The following is a 17556-nucleotide window of genomic DNA, read 5'->3' as shown; positions in this document are numbered from 1 at the left end:
CTATAAAATTAAAACTTAGAGCTCAGATCTCCAAATAATAATGCATAGATTTGCATCAGTTTATCTCATGGGACATTGTAAATTGTGTATACTTCCAATACTACCTCCACCAATTCACCTCTACGGTATAAGACTGTTTATGAGACAAAGTCAAAAATCACACAACACCAGGTTCATTTGAAAGAACGAGCTTTTGGAGCAGAGCTCCTTCATCAGCTAGTCGTGGAGTATAATTTATAAATTCTGTGTCCTACGATCTTATATTCCACAACCATCTGATGAAGGAGTAACGCTCCAAAAACTAGTACTTCCAAATAAACCTATCGGACTATAACCTGGTATTGTGTGATTTTTAACTTCGCACACCCCAGTCCAATGAGTTTACTGTAAAACTGGTGAACTGACTTATTACTTCACAATTCATACATTTTAATATAAAAATTTCTAAGTTAAAAAAAAAATGCCATTACATTACCAAAATACTACCTCAACATTCTCGTGCATGGATTTCCACTCTCTCTTCAAGAGTTCACTGATGCAAGGCTGGATTTTCGCATTTTCAGGCTGTGTTATTTTTAAGGAGTTTCATGGCAGGTGTAGCATTATGGCTCATAATGACATTCGTCTTATTAACTTCCACTCATCACCTTATTAATTATGTAATTGGTATCTTTGGTGTCCTTCCTGTGCCATCGTGCACTAGCAGAGGCAAAATTACCTCCTCTACTGGAACCTTCTGATGTACAAGTTGTTGGCACCATATTTAAAGTCTAGCTGCACACGGCTTCGAATGTGAGTGCTTTTTGGGAAACTGAAACATCTCTCGAAGGGAAGTTGGAACCCTGCTTTCCTAATATGACCTGGGGGTCCTGGTGGACAAGGTGGTCAAAAGATGTGCCATCTTCTACCTGGTGCATTGCCAAAGGAAACTGAGACACCAAGCACAGCTAGCCTGACCACAGATACCAGCCAGAGTCAGTGCTGTGTGCAGGGTCAGATGGAATTCACATCAATGCAGGAAAAAGGTCAATGATCTTCTGTGATCTGCAAGGTTAAATATCCCCACGGTTTGTCTGCGATTTTACACTCACTCTAACTCTGCCACTGCATCTCTCATGTTCATAGACTACCAACCTTATTATTGTGTACAGCATTTAAAAACAACAGTTCTCATCCATCTAAACCTCCACAGCCATTAACCCTTCCTGCCATTTGGTTAAAATGCTATGCTATCCACAGTGGCTGGCAGCTTCCAAGTATAAGCAAAGTGAGTGAGTGCTAAGAAATGAAGATAAGAGCCAATAAAAAACCAAGAACTGAGTTAATGTTTTAAGTCCAGTGACCCTTCTTTACAACTGAGTACAGCTTAGGAAAAGATGGCATTTATGTTGACGAGGAGGAATGAGGGGAAATGGATTGAGCAGATTGGTAGAGAAGGAACCCAGAGAGAGACAGAGGGTAGGCAGACAAAAGGATGGTTGATAGTAAAGCAGGGAAGAAGAGAAGCTAGAAGGTTACCTCAGATTACAACAGGATCTTGACCAGATGGGCCAATGGGCTGAGAACTGGCAGATGGAGTTTAATTCAGATAAATGCGAGGTGCTGCATTTTGGGAAAGCAAATCTTAGCAGGACTTATACACTTAATGGTAAGGTCCTAGGGAGTATTGCTGAATAAAGAGACCTTGGAGTGCAGGTTCATAGCTCCTTGAAAGTAGAGTCGTAGGTAGATAGGATAGTGAAGAAGGCATTTGGTATGCTTTCTTTTATTGGTCAGAGTATTGAGTACAGGGGTTGAGAGGTCATGTTGCGGCCGTACAGGACATTGGTTAGGCAACTGTTGGAATATTGTGTGCAATTCTGGTCTCCTTCCTATTGGAAAGATGTTGTAAAACTTGAAAGGGTTCAGAAAAGATTTACAAGGATGTTGCCAGGGTTGGAGGATTTGAGCTACAGGGAGAGGCTGAACAGGCTGGGGCTGTTTCCTCTGGAGCGTCAGAGGCTGAGGGGTGACCTTTTAGACGTATACAAAATTATGAGGGGCATGGATAGGGTAAATAGGCAAAGTCTTTTACCTGGGGTTGGGGATCCAGAACTAGAGGGCATAAGTTTAGAGTGAGAGGGGAAAGATATAAAAGAAACCTACGGGGCAACGTTTTCACACAGAGGGTGGTAAGTGTATGGAATGAGCTACCAGATGGAGTGGTGGAGGCTGGTACAATTGCAACATTTAAAAGGCATTTGGATGGGTATATGAATAGGAAGGGATATGGGTCGGGTGCTGACAGGTGGGACTAGATTGGGTTGGGATATCTGGTCGGCATGGACGGGTTGGATTGAAGGTCTGTTTCCATGCTGTACATCTCTATGACCTAAGTGGTGGAAAATGGATTGGCTGTGCTAAAAGCAATCCATTCCATTTACAGGACTTGGTATGTGGGGTTGGGTGATAGGCATGGAGACACTATTTCGAACCTTGCAGGAGCACTACAACTGGTCTGAGGCAAAAGTGATGGCGTAGAAACAACGAATGTGGTGTGGTGCGCTGTGTTAAAGTGATAGGCAACTGGAAACTCAAGGTCATTGTAGGTGCACTGCCAAGTAGTCATCTAGTCTGTGTTTTGTCTCCCAGCGTCAAGCAGACTACATTGATAGCAACAAAAACAGCAGATTGAATGAAGTGCAGGTAAATCACTGTTTTACCTGGAAGGTACATCTAAGCCTTGAACAGTGTGGAGTGTGGAAGTTCTGGGGGTGAAGGAGGAGTACACAACTAAGGGTACGGTCCCTGGGAAATGCTGACAAGGGAGGGGAGAGGAATAGAAGTCTGGATATGTGGGCCAGAGGCCTGTTTCAGTTTGATTCAATGACTCTATGTGTGTGTGCCTAAAATCCATTAGATACATCCTATGTGGATGCATGAGATTGGTGTGTCCCTGTGTATAAAGCGACCGGGCAGGATTAAATATCAAAGGCACCTGTGTGCCCCAAAGCAAAGTCTTGAAGGGCTGAAGAGGATCCAAGATCAATTACAATAAGGTGGTGCAGCTGGTGCTATGCCAATGGCAATTTTGGTGAACAAAAGTAGAGGAGGATGCTCTTTATGGAATATTCAAGGATATATTGGTAAAGGGGCATTAAAACAGATGAGAATGTGGCGAGTTGCATTTGCCAGATAACCACTTAAGACTTTCAAGTTGTGGAGGTGCCGGTGTTGGACTGGTGTGGACCAAATCAGAAGTCACACAGCACCAGGGTTATAGCAAACTACAGAAAGTGAGGATTGCAGATGCTGGGGATCAGAGTCGAAAAGTGTAGCACTGGAAAAGCACAGCGGGTCAGGCAGCATTCAAGAAGCAGGAGTGTCAACATTTCAGGCGTAAGACCCATAGTCCAACAGGTTTATTTGAAATCACAGGTTTTTGGAGTGCTGCTCCTGTGTCAGATGGTCAGGTCAAATTGGGAATTATTGCTTTCTAGTTTCCCAGGAAAACAGGGGAGAAAACAGCATATAACCAAGTTGGAGCATTAATGAAATAAGGTCATTCCTGTTCATCAGTAAAATTCTGAATTCACCGTTGAAACTTCAAGGGAAAAATTTGTATATTTTTTCTTGATGTCAAGAATCAGATGTTCTAATTTGCATCATATTTTCTCATGTTGCTCAAGGCCTGGAAAATTCTACTTGTAGTTTTCCATGTCAAACTTAGCAAACAAAGACACTATTTCCCTGACCTTCATACTCTAGTTCATAAGAACCAACTCCTCATCAAAGTGAAGAAACCTGACCCTGCCTGATGTGAAGAAATTACCAAGCTAGTTTCATAGGCAGTTTAAGCAAAGACAGCACTCACCCAGCTGAAAAGGTTGCAGTTCAGACATTTTCTATCAATTCAAAAAGCAAACTCCCTTAAATCTTACCATTTAAAGCTTGTAAAATTGAAATAAAGTATGCAAACTAACAAATGTCACTTTTGTACAAGTAGCATAGTGCTTATAGTACTAACATTACAAACCACAAGCAGAGTTGAGCTATTAAAATGTAAAGTATAAAATTAGTTCAATTAATCTGGCAATATGTAGATTACCACGTTACTATGCCAATGACCAGTGTGGTTGTCATTCATATACGACACCAAGAGAGATCAAAACCTTGCTTGATAACAGTGGATCTGAGAGACTGATACTGTCATGAGAGGGGAGTGGTTTGAGTGTTTGATAACAACAATAGAGGGGAGTGGTCCAAGAGTTTGATATCAGCGCGTGAGGGATGTGTTCTGAGTGTCTGATAACTGCATGAGGTGCGAGCAGGCTGTAAATATTGGCTGAGTTAGTTTAGAAATTACATCATGTCTGTACTCACCATTGATGAGTTCTTCTTTTAGTTTCTGAAGCTCCTTCCTCATTTCTTCCAAGATATCCTATTTTAACAGAAAAATTCCAATGAAGAAAGGTGAAAAAGCAAGTGAAAATAAAAACAGAAAATTTGCATGCAAGAGCTCCATCCAAGGTGTGGAGGTGCTGGTATTGGTCTAGGGTGGACAAAATTAAAAGTCACACAACACCAGGTTACAGTCCAACAGGTTTATTTGAACGTATAAACTTTCAGAGTTCTGCTCCTTCGTCAGGATCATAGGAGTTTATAGTAAAAGATCAAAGTGTCATGCACCTGATGCAATGTATTGAACAAACCTAGATTGTTGTTAAGTCTATAATCACTAGAATGGGTTACAAGTTTTGATTCATTAATACGTACATCCCAGAACTACTTTCAAGTCATATTCCCGAGATAACTTAAGGTTTTATTAAAATAAAAGTTGACATCTCAGTTCAGACAATGCATAAAGCTGTGAGGTTCGAGTCTGTCTGTATTCTAACCTTGAGTCAGAGCAGTTCTATTTCCAAAGCAGGAATTGATAAAATTTCACATGGACTGACTGTGAAATATAAATCTACAAATGAAAATTCACCCACAGCGAGCGAGAGACGGAGAAAGAGAGCGCGCGCACGCGCGCGTGTGTGTGTGTATGTGTGAGAGAGAGAGAGAGAGAGAGAAAGAGGTAGATAGATAGAGATAGAGAGAGCATGCAAATGTGACAGAGTATGTGCCTGTGAGAGGGTATGTGCATGAGTGAGAGTGTGGGGGTGTGTGTGTGCATGAGAGAGGGTCGACGTGGCTGACTGAGTCTGATCATGTGCAAGAGTGTAGTGAGATCACCTGTAGTATGACATGAACCCAAGGTCGCAGTTGAGGCCATCCTCATGGGTACCGAGCTTGGCTATCAGCCTCTGTTCAAAACATCGCATCAGTTGCATGACATTTTGATCTTTTACTATAGATTCTGTGTCCTAAATACCTACCCCACCAACTGCCTGACAAAGGAGCAATGGTCTGAACGTGTGTACTTCAAAATAAACCTATTGGACTATAGCAGGGTGATATATGATTTTTAACTTTGTCCATCCAATGTGGTACTGTCTTCAACAATTCCAATGTGGTGGTGCTGGTGTTGGACAGGGGTGGACAAAGTTAAAAAAAATCACTTAATACCAAGTTATTACACAACAGGTTTATTTGGAAGTATGAGCTTTCAGAGCACTGCTCCTTCATCAGGTAGCTGTTGTTATTGTATGATTTTAACTTTAACAATCCTATTACAGCAAAATTGATCTCGATGGGAAACGGTGTGAGAAGTCATTTCAATGAGTGTTCTGGAGTCAGATCATAAGCTGAACACAGATCACAATGAAATCTAGAAGAGGTGTCATAAACAGAAGTGTGAAATATTGATTGGGATAAATGTAATGAGGGAGAAAGCATAAAGGGATTGATCATGAATGAAGATACATAAATCAATAGGCCTAGTTGAAACATTTCTGACCTTGAGACAATCAAGAGAATTGATAGTGTAGGCTCTATCATTTTACAACTCTCTCTGGCTACAGAGTAATATCAAAGCACTGTTAATATCGTAACCTTATTTAAAAAGGATTGAATTGTGATAGGCCAGTCATTCTAACCCCACTGTGGAAATATTCTGAGGGAGAACATAAGTCATGATTTAGAAAGGCAAAGGTCAAGTATAAACAGCTAGCATTCATTTGTTGAAGGAAGGTTGAAGCATAGAAACATAGAAAATAGAAGCAGTAGACCAATTCGAGCCTGCTCTGCCATTCAACCTGATCATGGTTGATCATCCCAATTCTGTATTCTGTTCTTGCTTTTTCCACATAACCTTTGATTCTTTTAACCCTAAGAACCATACCCGCTGGAAAACATTCATTATTTTAAACTTACCTGCTTTCTGCGGCAGAGAATTCCACAAGGTGAAAACATTTCTCATAACCTCAGTCCTAAAAGGTTTACACCGTATCCATAGTCTGTTACCTCTGATCCTGGATGCCCTGATCACTGAGAACATCCTTCCTGTGTTTACTCTCTCTAATCCATTAGAATTTTGGAGATTCCTATTAGATCCTCTTCATTCTTCTGAACACCAAAAAATTTCATCCTAACTGAAACAGTCTCTGTTCATATGTCAGCCTTTTCATCCCAGGAATCAGTCTGATAAATCTTCGTTGCACTCCCCCCATAGACAGAACGGGGATCTGGTCTTCCTCAGATAAGGATACCAAAACTGTACACAATACTCCTGCTGTGGTTTCACCAAGGCCCTTACGACTGCAGCAAAACATTCCTCTTCTTGTACTTGAATTGTCTTGCTATGAAAGTCAAAATACCATTTGCCGCCTTCACTGCTTGCTGCACCTGCGTGGTTACTTTTAGTGACTGGTGTAGCTTTATTTTATGCTGTTCTAATCAACCTTTTCAGAAATGTTATTACTCACCTCTGGAGCAAGTAGGAATTACACCCGGGCCTCCTGGCTCAGTGACTGGCATACAAGGAGACCCAGGTCTGGCAAATTACGTGGCAAATAAAATTCAATTTTAAGAAGGAAAGTAATGTATTTGTGGAGAGTTAACGACACAAAAACATAGACAACAAATGGCAAGATTCTGAGAAGTGCACAGGAAGCAGAAGGACTTTGGAGTGCATTTCACAGATCTCTGTACGTAGCAGGAGAGTGAGAAATGTGGCTAACAATGCATACAGGATACTTGCCTTTACTGAGCATAGAGTAGAAGAGCAGGAAAGCTATGCTGGAACAATATAAAAACTAGTCAGGGTACAACTGGACTACAATATAGTTCTGTCACTAAAAATAAGGAATGATATGAATGCATTAAAGTGGCTACATTGGAGATTCAAGAGGATGTTGGCAAGGATGGAAAATCCTAGCCATGAAAAAATATTGAATAGGAGGGGAAAATGCTGGAATCTATTACTAAGGAGATTAAAGCAGGCATTTGGAAATTCTTCACACAATCAGGCAGAGACTGGTGTCCAAGGACACCCAGGTCTGGTTGCACATTCCCCTTTCCCAATTTATTGCTATTCAGATAATAATCTGCCTTCCCATTTTTGCTACCAAAGTGAATAAACTCACATTTAACCACATTATACTTCATCAGCCCTACACTTGCTACTCATTCAACATACCCAAATCTGACTGAAGTATCCCCGCATCCTCCTCATACTTCACCTTCCCACCCAGCTTTATCTTGTCTGCAAACTTGGAGATATTACACTAATTTCCTCATCTAAATCATGAACATACATTGTGAATAACTGGGATTCAAGCACTGATCCCTGTAGTATGCCTTGATTGAATGGTAGACCATATTAGAAGATCCGAATGGCCTCCTCCTGATTCTAGTTCTTATATTCATACTGAATTTAGTATAAAATTAAGATGGTTCTAGATAATGTGTAGGAATTACGTTTTTCTCTTTTCAAAGAAATCAAGAACAAGGAACTGTAGATATAACATAAGCTGGGGGGAGCTGAGGAGAACTTTAGTCAGAGTATGGTGGGAATTTGGAACTCATTGCGTGAAAAAGTGGTAGAGGTAAAAGCCATCATTCCTTTCAATAATCAATTGAATATGGACTTCAAGTGTCATAGGCTATAGGATTTAGGGGAAAGTGATAGCAATAGTGGTAATGTTATTGGACTAGGAATCTAGAACCCCAGGTTCTGGATTCTAGGGACGCAATTTCAAAGTCAACTTTGACAGATGGTGTAATTTGAACTGACTAAAAATCTGGAATAGAATCTAAACAGTAATCAGGTAATCACTATTAATTGTTGTAAAAAAACCATCTGGTTCACAAATGTTATTTAGGGAAGGGAATCTGCCATCCTTAACTGATCTGGCCTACATGTGATTCCACAGCAATGTGGTTGATGTTTAACTGTCCTCTGCGATTAGGGATAATGAAAACACTGGATGCCATCAGTGGCAACTCCCTAAAACAAATAAGGCCAAGAGCAAGGAAGCTGAATTATGTAGGATAGCCTTTTGTTTTTAGCTTGCATAAACATGGTGAAATTTTACAAGCCAAACTCAATGTCAAAGCAGTACTGTACTCAGAAATCCCATTCCAATTATTACACACACTCCAAGGACATTATTTGACTCTTAAATGACCTCTGAAATGGCTGAGCAAGCCACCCAGTTATATAAAACCTCTACGGGAAAAGTGAAAGGTCCATCCAGCACTAATCTAAATATTGGAAACAACAAAGCTACACTCTATTAAGTTGACCCTTCAAAGCTCTCCTTAGTAACATCTAGGGGCTGTGTTAAAATTAGTCAAGCAGCAGTTTATTATGAGATACTAAACTAATTGTATTGTATGGTACTACTACCATGCGAAGTGGATAGACTCAGAATACATCTAGCAACTCAAAGCTATTACAGGCACTATTGGTCACCATCAATAGCAGAGATGTATTCAAACATACTATAATTTCAATTAAGCCAGAGGAATAACAATAATTCACTGAGAAGTATGTGGTACTAAATAATGTGGGAAAAGAAAAAAATATAGAAAAGCCATCAACACACCTGTTTCAATCTGTCATAATCCAAGAATTCTGCCTGCACACCATTAGTATTTGCTGGGCCACTTGATGCAGATTTGCTTCTGGAATGGGGGGAAAAGAGAAGAGTTACACTGTACCATGACTCAGAGAAATCAAGATGCTTTACCTGTGCCTCACTACAACTAACGTGCTCTCCTGAATGATTAGTGGTGAAACAGCACCAAGTTGTTAGATCACCACAACTTCACCTTGCATTTATCTTGACCAGCAGATGCCATTTAAATTTTTTATTATAAATACCAAAAATCATTTGCAAGTTTCTTCTTAAAATAAGATTACTACATTAAAAATAATGACACAATCAAATCCTTTATCTTCCCTTGTGAACCCCAGTATAAATATCTAAAGACCACGGATTCTAAAACCACATTTCCCTCAGATCTCCTCTGTCAGAAACCCACTGAAATGTGACTATTATACCAGAGTGAGTCCCGAGAGTCTAACAATCAGTTCATTTTATATCACATTTCAACGCTAATAGGCATATGCTAGTTTTGTATGCTTTTTTGGCTATTTGTAAACCCAATCTCTTCACCCCTTTAAACCAGAGACTTTGTACACCTATCACTCTAAATGCAATAAGCTGTAGTGTAACCACGGATCCATGTTGCATGTCAACACTAGAGGACAGACTGTCATTCCCTTGTTACTCTTGCACCAATTTCAGGTTTGTGGGCGGACTGTTAATTTTAAGAGCATTGTGGAAAGATTCTAGACATCTGCCAGAATTGCTGCAGATAGAAGCAAGCACTGTATCAGTTAAATAGGTGGCAGTCAATCTATCTATTCACAAACAAAAAAGCTTTATAAATGAAAAAAAATGTTGAAGCTGCAACAAAAATAAATTGCTGGAAAAGCTCAGCAGGTCTGGTAGCATTTGCGGAGAGAAATCAGAGTTAACATTTCGGATCAAGTGACCCTTCATGAGTTTTTCCTGACCCTCCCAGTTCTGAGGAAGGGTCACTCGACCTGAAGTGTTAACACTTGATCTCTCTCCACAGATGCTGCAAAACCTGCTGAACTTTTACAGCAAATTTGGTTTTTAGTTTCTGATTTACAGCATCCACGTTTCTTTCAGTTTTTGTACTGAAGCTGTAGTCAGATCAAATCTGAAATAATTTGTTCAATTTTGGTCACAGACTCAAACATGAGTCATGAAGACGGAATCACAGGGCTAAACCAGGCATTGAGGATGAGAGATAATCATCTGAAAAGTTACAGAGAGGATTTAAGAGAATGAAGGCATGTATTTACAGAACACTATGTCCAATACAAAATTACCAAAGCAATTCACATAACTCTCAAAATAATTTGTTGTATCTGACAAACCTAGATATGTAAAAGATAATAAGCAGCAAATTCATGATACTGTTTTATATCATAAACATATATAAAAGGGGTGAAAATATGTTGCTGGAAAAGTGCAGCAGGTCAGGCAGCATCCAAGGAACAGGAGAATCAACGTTTTGGGCATGAGTCCTTCTTCAGGATTCCTGAAGAAGGGCTCATGCCCGAAATGTCGATTCGCCTGCTCCTTGGATGCTGCCTGACCTGTTGCGCTTTTCCAGCAACACATTTTCAGCTTTGATCTCCAGCATCTGCAGTCCTCACTTTCTCCATATATAAAAGGGGAAAAAGTTTAGATGGGTGAAAGGAAAATTAGGATTGATGTGATCAGAGTTCCCACAGTTAATAACAGACATAGGAATAATAGTAGGCCATTCAACCCCTTGAACCTATTTCACCATTCAGCCAAATTCTGGTTCACCTCGACCTCAACTTCACTTACTTATCTTGGCTTCTTTATTGTTTAATGCCCTGACATAACACAAGTCTATCGTTTTCAAAATTTCAAGAGACATGCCCCCAAAGTCTATAGTCTTTAAGGAAGTGTTCCAATTTTTCAGTTAAAAGTAAATCCTAATTTTATACTTGAAAGGCCTAGCTGTAATTTGAACATTTTGGCTTCTCCTTCTGCATAAATGCAAACAAAATTATTTCCCATTACCTAATCTATTGAATTAATTTATCACTTTTAATACATGGATTCAATTAAGAAATTATTCCAATTCAAATATAAAATGTTTAGCTTCTCACCTCTGAACAAAGATCACAACTTGTAGTAGTTTTTCCCTCTGTTTACTTTTGAACCACCTGTTCTCTTGTACACTTATTGTGCCTTATATCTTCATATCATTTATAAACTTGGCTATAGAATTTTATTCCATCATCCAAGTTATGAAAACACCTGGTTAAAATCTGAAGCCCCAGAAATCTGGGGACACCATTTCCTGCAAGATACCCTCCAATCCTCACTTGGAAACAAAATACTATTTCTTCAGGGTTGCTGGGTCAAAATCCTGGAATGCCCTCCCTAAAGGTATTGTGGATCTATCTACAGCAAATGCCTCAATGGTCCAAGAAGGCAGCTCACCTCCACCTTCTCAAAGACAACTAGGGCTGGGCAATAAATGCCAGCTCAGTTGGCAATACCCAGATTTTATGTAAGAATAAAAAAAAGTTCCCAGAGGAACATCATTTGTGATATTCCATGAATGAGAGAGTATTTCCTTTATCCCTATTGTTTCCCATCAGTCAATTAGTCAGCCATTTCAAGAGTTACCTCAGTCAGTGCATTTTCATTTTCTCAAGATCTCTTGTGTAGACTCTTTCTAAATTCTTTCTATAAACCCAAACTACATAAGCATAATTCCTGAAGCCAATTGGACATACATCTTCAATTTCCTGACTTAAATCAAATCCTAGAGATTGACAGAGAAAAGTAGCAAATCTGGCAGCATCTAAGGAGAGAGAAACATAGTTACCATTTTGAGTTGAATGACTTCTTCAGAATTGAAGTACTGAAACATTAACTCTGTTTCATTTTCCAACGGTGCTGCAAGACCCTGATTTTCTCTAGTATTCTGTTTCTGTTTACGACTTCCAGCATTTGCAGTATTTTGCATTTATATTTAGAGATTTATCTATCCTACCTATTTAGGGGGAGATGGTAGCTTCATAGTAAGACCGCTACACTAGTAGTCTAGAGGCCCAGGTTAATGCTAACTAGCTCAAATTGCACTCTGGCAGCTGAAATTTAAATACAATGAATAAATCTGGAATTATGTAAAAAAAACTAATCTTAGTAATGATGACATGAAACCACTGTCAATTGCTATAAACAAAACTCTATTAGATTCGCAAATACCCTTTAGGAAAGGAGACCTGCCATCTTTCCCTGGTCTAGCCTGTATGTGACTCCAAACCTACAACAATGTGGCTGACTCTTAACTACCCTCTGAAACGACCTATCAAGCCATTAGATTTGGAGTAAAAGCAAACATTGATATGTTGGAGATCTGAAATAAAAACAAAACAGTTAGCTTCAGTGGGTTTCTATAAGATTCTGCATCAGGAACCCCACTTTCTCTGGTGCATATTAATGATTTGGACGTAAATATAACAGCGTGATCAAAAAGCTTTCAGACAACACAAAAACTGGTTACATGGTTGGTTGTGATAGTGAGAAAGGTGATTGTAGACTGCAGGAAGAAATCAATTATCAGATCAAATGGGTAGAAAAGTGGCAAATGCAATTCAATCTACAGCAGCGTAAAATAATGGATTCTGGGAGGCCAAACAAGGCAAAGAAATGCACAATAAATGGGACAATTCTGAAAAACAGAGAGAAAGTGAGAGATCCTTGAAGGTAGCAGGATGGTTTAATAAGGTGGTTAAGGAGGCATCTAGAATTCCTTCCGTTATTAGCTAAGATACTGAATACAAGAGCAGGAAGATATTGGTGGAACTAGTTGAAGTAGGAAGAGATACAATCTGCGGCGCAAGGTTGGGGAACTATGAGGTAAGAGGTATTGGGGCCAGGAGATGAACAACAAATGAAACGAACGAGGTGAAAGTGAGGACTGCAGATCCTGGAGATTAGATTAGAGACTGTGGTGCTGAAAAAGCACAGCAGGTTAGGCAGCATCCGAGGAGCAGGAGAATCGACATTCGGGCAAAAGCCCTTCATCAGGAATTCCTGATGTGATTCCTGGTGAAGGGCTTTTGCCTGAAACATCCATTCTCCTGCTCCTTGGATGCTGCTTGACCGGCTGTGCTTTTCCAGCACCACACTCTCGACCAAATGACATGAAATTAGCGAACGCTGTGGACACAATAACCTGGTATTCAATAGCGGGATCATGGTCCGGGGGAGGTAGGAAGAGGTGACCGATAGCTGGCATTCAGCTCCCGCAACGTCCGCAACGTCGAAATCGGTACAGCAGACAACAGTGCGATCCCACCTATTACCAGACAACAGTGCCATCCTTCCCATTTCCATCGATTTCCATCATCCGCAGCTCATTGTTTTGTTTTCATTTAAAAGGTGTCTGAATATGCATTTCAAGTGCTGTAACATGCAAAGTTACTGACCAAGCGTTCAAAAGTGACATTAGGCCAGGTGACTTGTTAATCTGGTCCAATAAGGGAGATCTGGCTTACAGATATAAACAGGAGTGTCGCCAAACTGGCCATAAACTGATACAGGCAGCGGGCCGTGGAGGGGGTCGTTAGGGCCGACTGCCTGCCCCTCTTCCGCGGTTACGTTAGAGCCCGGGTGTCCTTGGAGAAGGAGCACGCGGTGTCGACCAACACCCTGGAGTTGTTCAGGGAGAGGTGGGCGCCGCAGGGAGTGGAGTGCATCATTTCTCCCTCCAATTCTATTTTGATTTAGTCCCTACCCTCCCCTTCACTGTTTTGATCACACAGCACTGCCCTCTGATGTGAAGGGCAGTGTTTGTCACTGGTCACCCGGGTGTTTTCCTATCTTCCTGGTGGTGGAATTTGAATAAAGATTTGTGCACTTTGTGTCTTTAATAAAAATTAGAAAAAAAAAGAAAAAGAAGAAGAAAAAGAAAGAAAAAAAAATAAACAGGAGTGTTGCCAAACTGGCCATTAACAGGTCCAGGCAGCGGGCCGTGGAGGGGGTTGTTAGGGCCGACTGCCTGCCCCTCTTCTGCGGTTACGTTAGGGCCCGGGTGTCCTTGGAGAAGGAGCACGCGGTGTCCACCAACACCCTGGAGTTGTTCAGGGAGAGGTGGGCGCCGCAGGGAGTGGAGTGCATCATTTCCCCCTCCAACTCTATTTTGATTTAATCCCTGCCCTCCCCTTCACTGTTTGATCACACAGCATTGCCCTTTTGTGAAGGGCAGTGCTTGTCACTGGCCACTCGGGTGTTCTTCTATCTTCCTGGTGGTGGAAATTGAATAAAGATTCGTGCACTTTGTGTCTCTCACTGTGTCTCACACCTGCACACACACACCATGGGTGCTGGGGAAAAATAAGCACTACCGCAGTTAGGCCGTAGTGTGGGGGTTAATAAAGAAAAAGAGTAAAAAAAAAAGAAAACAAAAAAAAGGGTGTCTTTAAAAAAAAACAAAAAAAAACAGGAGTGTTGGGCCCGGGTGTCCTTGGAGAAGGAGCACGCGGTCTCCACCAACACCTTGGAGTTGTTTAGGGAGAGGTGGGTGCCGCAGGGTGTGGAGTGCATTATTTCCCCCTCCAACTCTATTTTGGTTTAATCCCTGCCCTCCCCTTCACTGTTTGATCACACAACATTGCCTTTTAAGAAGGGCACTGCTTGTCACTGGCCACTTGGGTGTTTTCCTATCTTCCTGGTGGTGGAAATTGAATAAAGATTCGTGCACCTTGTGTCTCTCACTGTATCTCACACCTGCACACACACCATGGGTGCTGGGGAAAAAATAAGCACTACCGCAGTTAGGCAGTAGTGTGAGGGTTAAATAAAAAAGAAAAAAGAAAAGAACAGGAAAAATACAAAATAAAATAAAGTAAAATAAAGTCTCTAAGAGCTGGAAAAAAAACAGAGAGTGTTTATGTTCTGTTCATTCTGAGAGCTGGCATTAAGGAAGTTGGACCAGTATCAAGTACTGTGCACGTGAATAAAGGTGACTCGATGATGGGATGCTGGCCTCTGGGGAGTTATTTCAGTGGCCACAAGAAAAAATTTAGTCCCAAATGTCACCTTTAAGTTGAGGTAAGCATTTCTGGCACCATTTGGGAAGATTGACTCATTCAATCCTGCTGTCAAAAGATTTGGCCCAATATGTGGAAAGAATTTGTTATTTTCTCTGGGCAAATGACATTGTGGCAGATGAAAAGCATTGAGTCCTGACAGCTTGTGGACCGAGAGCTTTTCCGGTTGTTGGCCTGACAGTTTGTGGGCACAAGATACTAAAACCTTTCAAGAGTTGATAGATTTGGTTAAGGAATATTATGATCCCAACCCTCCTGTAATTCTGGGATGCTATGAGTTTTACTCAATGGTTTGGGAACTGTGGAATCTATGTCAGGATTTTTGACAAGATTAAGATGAATGGCAGAAGAATGTGACTTTGGTTTAACACTTAATGAGACACTGAGAGACCGTTTGGTTTGAGGGACTAATAATGTAGCCGTGCAAAAGTGCCTACTAGTTGAAGCCCAACTGCACTTCAAACAGGCACTACAACTGGTTTTATCAGTAGTAAATGCGGCAAGTGGAGCTTATGAGTTACAGGATATGCTGATGGAAATGGACACCCTCACCAGGCTGACTGAGTTTCGTGAAGACAATTGCCTAGCTTCATTCAAGATCACTCCAAACAGTGGGACTCTAAGCCAGCCCAGTGCAAACCCCAAAACAAAACCAAACATTTTCTTCAGGATCTGGATCAGCAAGCCATTGTAATTGCTACTGATATGCAGACTTGAGACAGCAAAAGAATCCTACTAGGCCTGAACTGTGTAACAGAACTCATAGGACTGCATTCAGGAGAGTGCACACTTTGAAAAGCCCAACTCCATCTGGTTTGGAACAGTTGAATTCTTTAGCAACATCCAAATCAGAACCAATCAAAATAAACCGTAGATGTGGATATGTTCACGGAGCTGGGAAGTTGATTTGCAGATGTTTTGTCCCCTGTCTAGGTGACATATTCAGTGGTTTGGAGCCTCCTGTGAAGCGTTGCTGTATTGTGTCTTCTAGAATTGATTCAGTTCCATTCCTGATGCTTCCGGTTCCGGTTGTTCATTGGCGTGGCCGGTATATTGGGTCTAGGTCAAAATGTTTATTGATGGAGACCATGGATGAGTGCCGTGCTCTGGCTATCCTCTGTTTGGCTTATCCTATTCTCGTTGTGTTGTCCCAGTTGAATTTGTCATCCTTGTCATCTGTGTATGGCTACTAGGGACAGCTGGTCAAGGTGTTTAATGGTTAGTTGATGATCATGGATGCAGATTGCGAGTTGTTTGCCTGTTTGTCCTATAGTGTTTCCTGCAGTCTTTGCATGGAATCTTGTACACCATGTTTGCCTTGCACATGATGGATATTGGGTCTTTTGTTCTGGTGAGTTGTTGTCTGTATAGAAAAGCCACACACATAGACCAGATCCTGAACTACAAAAGCAACCACCCAAACACATACACGAGAGAAGCTGCATTTGGACCCTGTTCAAAAGGGCGACAATACATGCAGGACTTCTGACCTGTGAAGAGAAGAACATCACCTCTACAAAGTCTTCATCAAGAATGGAATCCCCGCAACTTCATCTGCAGATAAACAATGTGATGATGACCTAACACACTAGCCACTCGACCTGAGATAAAAAATGTCTCTGAACTGACAGTCAGACTTCTCCAACCACTCTGATTCATGACAGCCCATAAAAGTCAGCCACGCTCAGACAACAACTCACCAGGACAAAAGACTCAATTGCCCATCATGTGCAAGATAAACATGGTGTACATGCAAAGAGTGCAGGAAACACTATATAGGACAAACAGACAGACAACTAGCAATCCTCATTCATGAACAACAACTAGCCACTAAAAGCCACGACCAGCTGTCCCTAGTAGCCATACACACAGATGACAAGGAGCACAAATTCGACTCGACAACATAACAATAATAGTACAAGCTAAACAGAGGACAGCCAAAGAATTTATAGAAGCATGACATTATCGATGGACTCCATCAACAAAAGCACTGACCTACATGCAATATACCGACCACTACAACAAACAACTGGAACCAAAAGCAGCAGGAACTGAAACAAATAAGTTCCAGAAAACACAGTACAGCAATGCTTCACACGAAGCTCCAAAACACTGAAAATGTCACCTTGACAGAGGACGAAACACCTGCAAATCAACTTCTCAGCTCAGCGAACATACCCACAACTATAGCAACCGGCCCGAGTTACAAATCTTTAAGCAAACCTGAAACAAAATAAACATCTAACAGTCACCCTGTTCTAATGGTGGTTGATACTGCCTGGCTGTATCACTGATTGCAGAACCAGTCTTTTAACAAAATTTGCTTTGGATTCCAACCCATAAGTTTGTGTAAGACATTGACTTGACTGAGAACCTTAAATGGTTTCTGAGAATCTTTAGAGATAAAGGGTACAACTTCGGTTTGGGCTCATACGAAAAGCAGCTGCTTCAGTGTCTGATTAGTAGTGAAAGGCTTGGGTCAAAGCCCG

The 17556-nt window shown here is 41.1% G+C and overlaps 1 protein-coding gene across 7 annotated transcripts in view; it reads right to left on the bottom strand.

The window, feature by feature from the left end:
• The window catches only part of enah (ENAH actin regulator), a 430686-nt gene that overhangs the window by 4718 nt on the left and 408412 nt on the right, over positions 1–17556 (bottom strand). For all 7 annotated transcript variants that reach the window (XM_043687385.2, XM_087984585.1, XM_043687386.2 and 4 more), the window contains 2 exons: positions 8973–9051; positions 4363–4420 (listed from right to left, as the gene is read on the bottom strand). In XM_043687385.2, the coding sequence (XP_043543320.2) occupies positions 4363–4420; positions 8973–9051 (137 nt within the window). The remainder of the gene's footprint in view (positions 1–4362; positions 4421–8972; positions 9052–17556) is intronic.

Source organism: Chiloscyllium plagiosum, unplaced genomic scaffold (genome assembly GCF_037043375.1).
Source record: "Chiloscyllium plagiosum isolate Xiang-an unplaced genomic scaffold, Cpla_swu_hap1 HiC_scaffold_3, whole genome shotgun sequence".
Classification (NCBI taxonomy): Eukaryota; Metazoa; Chordata; class Chondrichthyes; order Orectolobiformes; family Hemiscylliidae; genus Chiloscyllium; species Chiloscyllium plagiosum.
This window is presented reverse-complemented; position numbering and strand designations above follow the sequence as displayed.